The sequence below is a fragment of the Pholcus phalangioides genome, unplaced genomic scaffold (genome assembly GCF_987345545.1).
Source record: "Pholcus phalangioides strain wild (caught in Gottingen) unplaced genomic scaffold, Ppha-v1.0 ptg000003l_1, whole genome shotgun sequence".
In the NCBI taxonomy this organism is placed as follows: Eukaryota; Metazoa; Arthropoda; class Arachnida; order Araneae; family Pholcidae; genus Pholcus; species Pholcus phalangioides.
In genome coordinates, this window is record NW_028301596.1 from 6,950,650 (window position 1) to 6,962,252 (window position 11,603).

At 41.2% G+C, this 11,603-nt stretch overlaps 1 protein-coding gene across 2 annotated transcripts in view; it reads right to left on the minus strand.

Annotated features, from left to right (window-relative positions):
• Positions 1-11,560, minus strand: part of LOC149087974 (high affinity cAMP-specific and IBMX-insensitive 3',5'-cyclic phosphodiesterase 8B-like) — a 293,484-nt gene extending 281,924 nt beyond the window's left edge. For both annotated transcript variants that reach the window (XM_089243270.1, XM_089243262.1), the window contains exon 1: positions 10,538-11,560. In XM_089243270.1, the coding sequence (XP_089099396.1) occupies positions 10,538-10,819 (282 nt within the window). In that variant the 5' untranslated portion in view covers positions 10,820-11,560. The remainder of the gene's footprint in view (positions 1-10,537) is intronic.
• Between the last annotated feature and the right edge of the window lie 43 nt (positions 11,561-11,603).

Consider the following 11,603-nt stretch of genomic DNA (forward strand, 5'->3'; position numbering starts at 1 on the left):
AAAATGATTTCTCAATGGAAATTTTTTCTCTATACCCCTTAGTTTGCACCTGCCGAAAATCGGAAGAAAATCTACTTCTTATGAAAAAGATATGGCATTTTGGAGAGGGGTTTAGTGATTTCTAATTCCCACTTAGGGTGCAGTAAAAGGTGCAAAAATTCAGAAAATTCAGAAATGAGCGGAAGCGGACTGAAATTAAAAAAAATATCTAGGAAGAACACAAAAACTCAGGAAAGAGATAAGGGCAGAAATTTAAAGAAAGACAAGAGAGTATAGAAATTCAAAGAAGATAAGAGGGCAGAAATTCGGAAAAGAAGAGCGAGAGGGGCTGAAATTAAAAAGTGGGGGTTAGGAAGATGTTGAAAATTTAAAAAAAGAAAAGAGGGCAGAAAGTCTGAAAAGAGGGGGAAGGCATAGTGAATTAAAAACAAAAATGGCGAGAACGAGAGCAAAAAAATCAGAAAATAGAAGAGTTCAGAAATTCAGAAAAGAAGTAGAAAGGGGCAGAAATTACAAAACGGACAAGGTAGATGGCAAAAAAAATTCAGAAAATATAAGAGAGTAGAAATTGAGAAAAGAGAGGAGGGCAAAAATTCATAAAAGACAAGAGGACAAGAGAAGAGGACAGAAATGCAGAGAAGAGAGGAGGGCAGAAATTAAGAAAAAAAAGAAAGATACGGACAGAAGTTTAAAAAATGGACGTGGAGCACCATCTTAAAATGGAAAATTAACCTCATAAGTGAATTAAAAATGGGGCTCTGCTGCAGGTTACGGGGGCCCATGATAATGATGGTTCATCAATAAGATTTGTAATGAGGATCAAATTATCTGACGTTAATTAAAAGCGGTGAACTAATCCTAAATCTCCGACTTCCAATCTACGAGAAATTTTGTTCTAGTGCACAGGGGCGGCTTAAGCGAGGGTGCAAAGGGATGTGGTGCACTCGGACGGCAGGTTGTGAGGGGCGGCAACTTAGTCTAGCTAGACACCAAATTTTTTTTGAAATTTCCGATTGTAAAAACTCATATGCCATGACGCTTTTGAGCCACACTTTGGGGAGCAGACTGGACCCGAACCCGTAATACCAGAAATAAAAATTTATTCTGTCGTAAGGGCGGCAAGTGTGTATTTTGGTGCCCCACCCCCCACCCCAGTAATTTTTTCTGGAACTGTCAAATAAAGGCAAAGGAAGAATTCGGCTTCTTACTTGCCCGACTATGGAGCACCAAAAACGAATAATTCCTTTTTACGGGATAAGTGTAAGTAATAATCCTGCCCCCCCCCCCCTAACGACTTCTAGGCTGATACTGGGACCATTGGCCCAGCCTAGGGGATCTGCTGCAGGTTACGGGAGCCCATGGTAATGATGGCTCATCAATAAGATGAGTAATGAGTATCAAATTATCTGACGTTAATTAAAAGCGGTAAACTAATCCTAAACCAAAATGCGGGACAGTTTCTTTGACAGCTGGACGTATGGTCATGCTTATTTGAAGCAGTCAACAATTTCGTGCGGCTTTGTTTAAAAAAAAAAATCAGGTTTATCCCAGGGTCATCTAGGCTAGAGCCTTGTCAGTCACTCTCAACGATCGTCTTTAGAGCGGCAGGTAAGCTTGAACCACCCCCCTGCTAGAATAGTCCGCTCCGCTTAATGTGATCGCATCAGGACTCTGGGTTTCTGGCAATAATAACCGAATGATAGCTATATCCGATAAAAGCCCCGTTTACAAATATGGTGACTATACATCCCGCTTGGTCAAACGGGACAGTATTTCCCTTTCCCATGTATAATTGATTGCAAATATTAAAGAAAAGCCGTTCCAGTTTTTCTTTTAATCCGGGACTTTTTTCCTCTTTGAGCTTAAATTCTGCATTTTTGTTTTTGAGCCATTGTGAGGCGTTAGAATGGAACTGTCTAATGTATATTACGAATATTACGATACTTTTTTTTAATGTACAACACGTTTCATAAAACCCTTTGAGCCTCCTACATAGTCTTGCAGCCTGATAACGATAACTTACAAGAGAAGAAAACTGATTTTGATTAAACCTTAAAACTTCAGAATCTCCACAAAAGAACCTTCGACGAGAAAAAAAAAAGATAACATTATCCAAAGTCCTGATAACTGTAAACGAATTTTTTTCCCGTGTTACGATATTGGTCCGCTCCGTTCTTCGTAGAAGTCAAAACGCCATCAGAACGACAACGTTATCCGTGATTCCAATAAGCGGTGTCGACTGTGTAATTATTAGTAGTCGCTTAGAATGGAATAATTATAGAAATTTAAATCATAGAGAGTAAAGAAAAGAAGAAAGTTTTCATTTGTTTTCTGTTTTCCTCGCCCATCAGGAAGGAAGGAAGTCGCTGCAGCAAAGAAGGGAAGTTTCTTGAGATAGAATAGGAAGTCACACAAGCGCTTTATATTATAACAGACGTGTTATCAAAACCATTTTTTTTACGAGCATTTGTATTCTCCTTGAGACAGGCGCGGATGTGTTGGGAGGGGTGATTTATTGGTCAGGTTTGTTGAATCGTCCCGTATTTTACGGGACAGATAAGTTTTCCCCCTTATTTTTGGCTTTCTGGAGGAGTGATTGCCCCATCGCTCCCCCCCCCCCCCCCGGATCCACGCTTGATCCAAGGCAAACACCTTCAGCAGCGAATAAAGCCTTGGCAAATATTTTTTAGCTAAGAATAGAGCCAAGGCAGACACCATCAGTGGTGAATAAAGCCGAGTCGTTATCTCCAGCTATAAATGAATCAGAGGCGGACTGCTGAAGATGTCAGCAATGAATGGAGTAGTGGTAAACATCTCCATCCTAGAATGAAGTGGAGGCAGATATTTCCAGATGCGAATGAAGTGGAGGCAGATATCTCCAGATGCGAATGGAGTGAAGGCACTTCTCTTCATCTCCGAATGTAGCCGAAGCAGAAATCTCCTGCTGTGAATAAAGCCGAGGCAGATATCTCCAGCTGCAATGCAAATTTAGTTTCGAATGAAGCAGAGGCAGACATCTTTAGCTTCGAATGAAGCAGAGGCAGACATCTTTAGCTTCGAATGAAGCAGAGGCAGACATCTTTAGCTTCGAATGAAGCAGAGGCAGACATCTTTAGCTTCGAATGAAGCAGAGGCAGACATCTTTAGCTTCGAATGAAGCAGAGGCAGACATCTTTAGCTTCGAATGAAGCAGAGGCAGACATCTTTAGCTTCGAATGAAGCAGAGGCAGACATATTAAGCTGTGTATAAAACCGAGGCAGATAGCTTCAGCTGTGTATAAAACCGAGACAGATATCTCCAGCTCCAAATGGAGCGGAGGCTGACATCATCATCGTCGTAAGAAAAATTATTTCCCCATTTTTGGCTCTTGGGAGGGGCGATCGCTCCATCGCCCACTTCCGGATCCGCGCGTGCCTCGAGATCAACGGGAAACATATATAAAGGTATTACGCATGTGCACAGACGGAGTCAAATTTATGGTTTTGCCGCCTGTGGGCTGCACGAATTTTGCCGTACTTCCCCCCATTCTAGTCTGACTTTCTTGAACACCCATTCCTAGAATTCGCTCCCTGTACTACAAGCCGCTTGGACCCCCCCCCCTCCACGCCTATATAATACGCCCGTGTCTCTTAACTTAAAGACTCCAAGTGACTTTAAGTCTCTCACATACCTGCACAACTTCTTGGGTATGCAATGACCTTGCACCTTCAAAATTTCCAGAAGATGAGAAAGTAGCAATACCATATAAAATGGAGGAAAGAAACTAAAACGTAAAAAGAAGCCAATTTATTTTTGGTGAGATTGAGCCGAAGATTCGGTGCCTCTGTCCATGCGGAAAAACCAGATTTTACTGTGCCCTCACAGTTACTCTAACACATGCATGCTGAACCCATGGCCCTCGATTCAATCTAATGTAGGCAGCGACCTCGAACCTAATTTTGTAAAATTGGAATAGGCTGCGCATTTACAAATGGCTTAATTGACCCACAGTGCAGCACCGCATCACTGAAGTGGCCCACAGCATATTTACAGATCACTTTAATAACCTGTTACAGAGCTTTCAAGTGGTCAGTGATGCAGTTCCACACCCACTCAAATTACCTGCAGCACAGTTCCAGATCACTCGAGCAGTTGGCGACACATTTACAAATCACTCAAGCAACAGGCGATACATCTACCTTAATTGACCCGCGCACATTTAGAGATCACTTGAATGACCCGCAACATATTTGCATCTCATAGGTGGCCTGCGACACAGCTTCAGAGCATTTAAGCGGCCCACTGAGCATTTCCAAATCACGTAAGCGACGTGACCTTCTGTGCTATTTCAGATGACTTGAGTGGCTCGCGACATTTTTCCAAACCAATGAAGTGGCTCGCGACATTTTTCCAAACCAATGAAGTGGCCCGCACTCTTCCGAAAGTTGTGCATTCTTGCTCTAACATATGCTAAAATCCAAGCGGCATAATGATACTAACATCTGAATAATTTAGACATATATACAAAACAGGGAATATAAGCATTGAGTACTATTGTGTACTTCAGCGCTCACAGGTAACAGCTAGGAGATGCCTGGCATAGATGGTACTCACTACTCGAAAAAAAAAAAAGTAACTCCCACGCATCTAAAAAGCAGGCATCTTCAACCCGTTACTCGCGAGCACCACGGTGCTCCTGGAAGTACCCCGAGTGCTCGAGTCCGATTTCGTGCTAGGGAGCACTTGATCAACGTTCCAAGAGTAAACACCTCGTACAAAATTCTATTGAAGGATTGAAATTATCCTGATTTCATGCATTGGTTATGTCCATAGAGTTGACGTAAGGGTGCTCTTCTTTTGATGATGGCCCACCGTCCATAAACGAAAGCTATTCCCCCATATTCCTCAGTATTGCCGCGATAAGTGATAACCTAAATTCCTAGAACTAAATTTAGCTGTTCATGGAACTTGATTCATTTAGGCTTCATGACAAAAAAAAAAAGTAGAAAAGAGAAAGCTCATTACCAAGCCTTACTCAATAGCAAAAGTGAGCCTCAAAAATACCCAACCCATTATAAGAAAAGGCTTGTCGGGTGTGTGTGTATATCATAAATGGATTATTATTATTATTATCATTCGACCCTAAACTTCCACCATATATATAAATATATATATTTTTTTTTCATACTCCCTCACCTCCGAGCACCTCATTTACTCTAATGATAATGACTGCTGATCATCAAGGAGTATGAGAGAGAGAAAAAAATCAATTCTCCTCATGGGGCGTATTGATTTTTCACACTAAGGTGTTTTGATAATGAAAAGCACTCATTTCTATACTTGCATCAATTTTCTCTTAACAAAGTTTATTAATTAGAAAATCCACGCCACCCCTCCCCCCTTGTTACACGTCACTCGTATTTCCTGCGACCACTGAATGGATAATTATTGTGCCGTTATTCGAGATGTCAAATGAATTTTACGATCATTCTCTGAATGAGTATTTACTGGTACGACTTCAATAATAATAATTATTATTATTATCGTCGTCATTAGTAGTATAGACTTATCAGCAGTAGGACCTGCCTTACCACACTTGGCACCAGGTGGCGTATAAACAAAGTGTACATCCTTAGATGTGTACCAGGTATAATAGAGGTAATAGCTCGTGATTGGTCGCAATCACCCAATACGTCACTTGTAGAAAAGCACTTGCCGATATTTCATTTCAAGAGAGAGAGAGACAGAGTGCGTGTGTGTTTTAATCTATTTAATTGCATTCGCTATTCGTATCTGCTCAGTACCTCCTGTAGAGATAGAAGGCCTCCGCAGTCTGCTTTTGACGTCAGTAAGTAGTCCATTTTCCCTCAGAATATTCAGGGGGGAAAAATTCCCTGCTCGTGCCTATATCATCGCTGTGAGGAAAAGAAATGATCGGTCTCAGAATTGGCGATTTCTATGCCCCGCATCCAATCACTATGCGGTATTTGTGAGCCAATCAGGAAGATTCTACGCCAAAGCAAAAAGAAACGAAATAGGATGCTGTGTTTCAAAATGTGGCAAACTTGCTAGGCAGTCTGAATGACGTTTATGGTAAACAGTCCAGAGGCCTTCTATCTGATCTGCTGCGGTATAGTGGGGGGGGGGGGGCAGGGCGGGATCTGTGAACTACGAGGACAGAATTCGCCATCTGAAAGGGGCCGATTTTTTAGGTCGCCAATGGAAGGGAGGTAGTTTTTTAGGCCGCAGGTTTGAATCCCCTCGTGACGTTTTGCGATGTTCTTTACTCCTACAAACCAATCACTGCATGCCAATTCCTCTCGTAGAACTAAGAATGTAAGCTTTGTGCAATTACGCAGCCCTGTGCAAAAATGTTAGCGGAGTCAAAGGTATCTTGATCTTCGGGGCTCCGATTTTGTAATATTTTGTGGGGGGAGGGGGGAATAACGGGCATCCAAAGATTCATACATTATCATAGATGTACAAGAATGCTAGAAAAATATCCGCCCAAAAAAATATAAACGCAATGAAATGTAAGCGAAAATTAATTCAGAACTGAAGAAAATTTTAAATCTATGGAAGGAATAATTTCAAAACTAATAAAAATTTTAGGACCTAACGAAAGAAATTATCTGAGAACTAATGGAAATTTAGAATTAATGAATAGAGCTGGCCCGAGATTAATCGGGTCGTTTAATCGATCGATTTTTAATCGCAGTTTAAAATTTTAGTTGAGTTAATCGACTCGATCAATCCGATTAAAAAATTCGATGAACATTTTTTGTTAAAAGTTTATAATTTAACTTGATTTATTTGACCAAACCGATTCGATGTCTTGAATTATGTTCCCATACCTAACATTTCAGATAAGTGACCATATCTTAAAATATTTGATTGAATCAATAATTTGGTAAACATTTTCGGCATGGGGGAAATACAAGTCGATTCAACGAAAACTAATGATGATTTTAGTTTCAAATCGAATTTCATGGAAGCTTTGGAAGACGAGACCGAAATTTGTTGTCTCCAGTGTGAAGAGCATTTTTCTTATCGAGGAATATCAGCTTCCCTCCCAAACCAGCACCATTCAAGAGAAATTACAAAGGAAACAAATTAACAGTGTGAAAATCGAAATCAGAGACCAACCTAAAAGAAAGAGAGATAACTCGCCGCGGTACATAAGAAACGGCGACATGACCTCAAAAAAAAAAAAAAAAAAATTGCTACCGGAGGGAATCCCACACGAGGGGTTAGTGCACCAACCTCTCGGTGGATACAAAAAGAGGGTACCTTTCAGAATCGGCAATAAATTGTAGGTCCCGGTCTAAATGACCCTCGTGTGCAGGAAATGACTGGGATGCGACAAAAATTACCAATGATAAGTAGTGAAAAAAAAAAATTCACAACTTCTGAAGAGAAGAAACAATTCCAGAATTCCATAGTTAAGGCTCAGGCACCTTGTTTATTACTGCTACTTAACACACAGTACATGTTCCTCATACACACTGTTTTACGGAATTTCTAACGAATCGGTACATGCAGGAACGTGTTTGTGTTTTTCGTGAAAGCGTTGCTTACGTTGTCGGAGTTGTGCTTGTTTCGTGTACTTGCTGGTGCTTCCATCTGTCTCCCATAATTTGAAGTGAAGATGGTAAATGCTAGACATTGTTCATGTCATGTAAGTACCGTGTTATAGGTGTGCCTGCTCTCTGAGGAGAGACTTTCAAATGAGGGACCAGTTCGTATTCGTTCATCGAAGTTGTAAAACCGCAGGAAAAACCAACTTCATCTTATTTACTACAAAAAATGAATTTGATATATGTTCTTTTCATTTCTTTTACCGTAAGTACGATGCCCACTGCGGCCGCACCTGTCGTAAGCTCCCTGAGGGCGGCTCTGCTTGTCAGGTCTGATAACTTTTGTGAATATGAATGTCGACACACCGTAATAAAAAGAATGGACTCGCAACTAACATGATGGACCCCTGAGGAATATGATGCTTTAAAGGATAGGATTACCACCAATTTATTTACTCTATAAAAAAGTCTCGTATCATGAGGCCTCCCTTAAATTAGGGCCCCCCGAGACATGTCTGGGAGGGCTCAAGCGCGAAGACGGCCCTGCTGATACGTGAAAATGATATTGTAATCTAATCTGATTCTAGAATCAGAAAAAAAAATGTCATAAATCATCCATTTTGACTTGGGAAAAAAGGCAACTTCAAAGATGGATGACAAGTTATCACTTCCATAGCCATGAATTTTTTATTATTTTTTTTAAATGATCAATATCTGATATGAATGGTTTCCTTCAAGTAACTTTCCCTTAGAATAGAAATTCCTGAAATATTTCCCGGCTTCGTGGATACATATTTTAACATCGTGTTTCCGATATACCGTCATTATGTTCCGAAGATGTAGTTCTATAACAGAGAGGTTCTTAAGATTTTATATTCCCCCAGAACCTTTGGGGGTCATTCAAGTATTACGTCAGCATCGGGGGAGGGGGGTTCTGATTTGCTGACTTTTGATGACAAGGGGGAAGGGGATTTGAAGGTTGCTTACGTCATCAACTACCCCTTTTTGAAGGCATGAAATATTCTAAGCTGCTGACGAGAAATTTTGCTGACAAGGGGGGTAGGGAGGTCAGTGTTTTGCTGACTTTTGCTGACGGGGGGGGGGTCAAAAATGGCTGAAAATCAAATCTGCTTACGTAATACTTGAATGGCCCCTTTGTGTCAATAAGATTAAGTCTAAGAACCCCCTTCCCCCGTTTGATGAAATAAAAGGGCACGGATCAAGTTTATTTAGTCAATTTCACAGCAAAAATATGTCAAGAGAAATTTAATATTGATGTCCCCCAAACCCTGACGCTTTTGTCAGCATTAGTTGAATCCATGCCCATGGTTAGGACACACTTGTAATGGCATCCTAACGGGTGGACCAACTCCCCCTTCCCCCCCCCCCCCCGCCGACTCGAACAAGTTCACCCTTACCTGACGTGAATTTACCGCATTTGTTTTACGCGCACACACACCCTGAGGGCGGCTCTTCTTTTCATATGAGAATTGTTACCGGTCGAGTTTGGTAAAAGACCACTAATTACTACGAAAAAATATGTATTCATTATAGTAATTAGTGGTCTTATAGTAATTAGTCATCTTTTCGGGTCCGCTTCATATATAGTGTTCTTTGAGTCACAGTTCAGGGAATTATTATATAGCAATTATGTACAATTACCATTAACATAAATTCGGAAGTATGCTGTTGCATTTGCTTGCTTTGGTTCTTCATCGGAGTATTCAGTTTCACATTCAAAATTCAACAAGGTGAGAAAGTCCGTATGCTGAAAAATAATCTTAAATTTTAAAATTTCTGGGCTTCTGTGGTGCTCTTTTTGTCTGTGTGAGAAACAGGCTCTATATATTTAACTCCAATTTACTGGTCTATCGAAATGTTTCCAGACATTTTACTGGTCTTCGGGTTCGGAAAGGTTTAGAAGTCAAGCTTTATGGTCGGTTAACGCAGTGTTTCTCAACCTGGGGCCGTTCAGTACTGGAATATTCTAAGGGGGTTGCCACGGGTAAAAATCAAATGGAAGGGGATCCATATGGCAGGTAACTACGCTGGCCACGGAGAGCTTTGAAAAAGAAAATCCAGGTGTAAAGAAATGAAGCTTTAAAGTGAAATATTAATGAAGTGGGACACGATGTGACTACTTACAGAATCCAGCAGAATTACTCATACGAACGCCATTCGTACGCAGGGCTACCTTTTCTAACCCGAGACATGTCCAAAAAGGCCATGTCCTGGGGGCATGATGATAGTTGTCCTCCTGTGATAATGAGATGTGATGCTACGATTTTTTTATGTAAACCGGTAGATTGGTATTTCCAGTTCGGAAGGCCCGAAAGCTTCCGACTTTCTATAGTAGAACTCAACAACGCGATCTGGTGCTGTGATTTTCGAACTAAACAATGTAAATATGCAAGTTAAGCAAAACTGTTAGATGTTACTTCCCACTAATGGACACTTCGGAATATTCTAGAAGCCCCAAAATATCACTTTGCTTGAGGCGCATGATGTTGAAACGGCCCAGCATAGAGCACTAATAAAAAAAACTTTAGCTAGGGGTCCGAAAATTGACCTTAATTATTAAAAAGTTTCATTATAAGTTTACTCAATAAGGAGAAATTATCTCTCGCTCCTGGTTGGTGGGGGGGAGGGGGGCGCACGAGAAAAAAAATAAGCTCCATGGGCGAGAAAAGGTTAAGTAACTCTGGGTTAACATTAGCGAAGACTAAAACATGGAAATGCGTCACTGGAAGATTATTATCATAGGCGGATATACGGGGGGGGGGGCGTGGGGCATTGCCACCCCCCCCCCCAGCGTCAAAGGTGGAGTCGACTGATCTAACGTATAAATGTATATATGAATTGACATCATCATCATCATCATCATCGTGCCCCCCAGCAACAATGACCGTACCCCCCCCCCAGACTTCCAAGTCTATATAGTCGCCGCCTATGATTATTATGTACCTAAAGAAGAACTTACCTCACTTTCATTGCGATACCTCTGGAAGAAAGCCGATCCTTTGACGATATCCTCGTCGCAAGCTCCTTCGAATCCATTGTTGACGTTGCCTCCAGCCCTCCCGCCGTTGATTTGCTGGGGTTCTCCGCCGTCCGAGGCCCTGAAATTACCATCGGTGCCACCGAGATCGTCGTTGCCTTCGGACCCGTCGCCGCCGTCCGACTTATTAGACGGCGATTCGTCCGAACTTCGACAGTAAACAACACCACTCTGGTTCACGTGGATACTGGGCGTGCAACCCATAACGTTCGCGGATATGTTTTTTGTACGCACAAATCTACGATATATCCATACACAAGTTCACTTCACAACACGTCACATAATCCATAATGATGCAATAAATCGGAGCAGGCTGTTCTTTCGCGTCGCCAAGTCCGTCTGAAATTTTTCGTTTGGAAATTATTTCCTCGCTTAACTGCGAAAAATTATACCTGCGACTTATTTCTTTGAAAATCAAGCTTTAAATATGCTTACTTTTCCTTACCATCGAGGTGAAAACTCATCCTGTCCCAAATACATTTCAGAATTCCATTACATTATATCCACTGGAAACGCAAAACAAATGTAGCAGAACTCACGCTTTGCTCGGCCGAAATGAAAAAAATGAAAAACAGAATATTTTTTTTTACTTTTTTTCAAAGAAAAGAAAAAGTTCTACTTGTAGAAAAAAGAAAAATTGGAAAGAAAAACCATTTTTTTCCTCGTAAAAAATTTTTTTTTTCTGTCTTATTTACATCGCACAAAACACCCACTGACGTTGCGACCAGAAAACGTCGTCGACCAACAAACACAGTTATTTACTATTATATTCTCTTTTTATCTCTTATAAGGTTTTTGCCGCCTCCGGCTGAATGATGATGAACCTCTGGCGGTGATAGCAAAATAAAATGTGGAAAGAATAATATGATGTTGTGAGAAGGCAGGCGCGCACTCGGCTGCTGCTGCGTCCGCCATCTAGCAGCGCGGTTCTTATTACTACTAAAAGAGGGCTTTCGGGAAGGGCAGTAGCACAAACACCAATACTTTT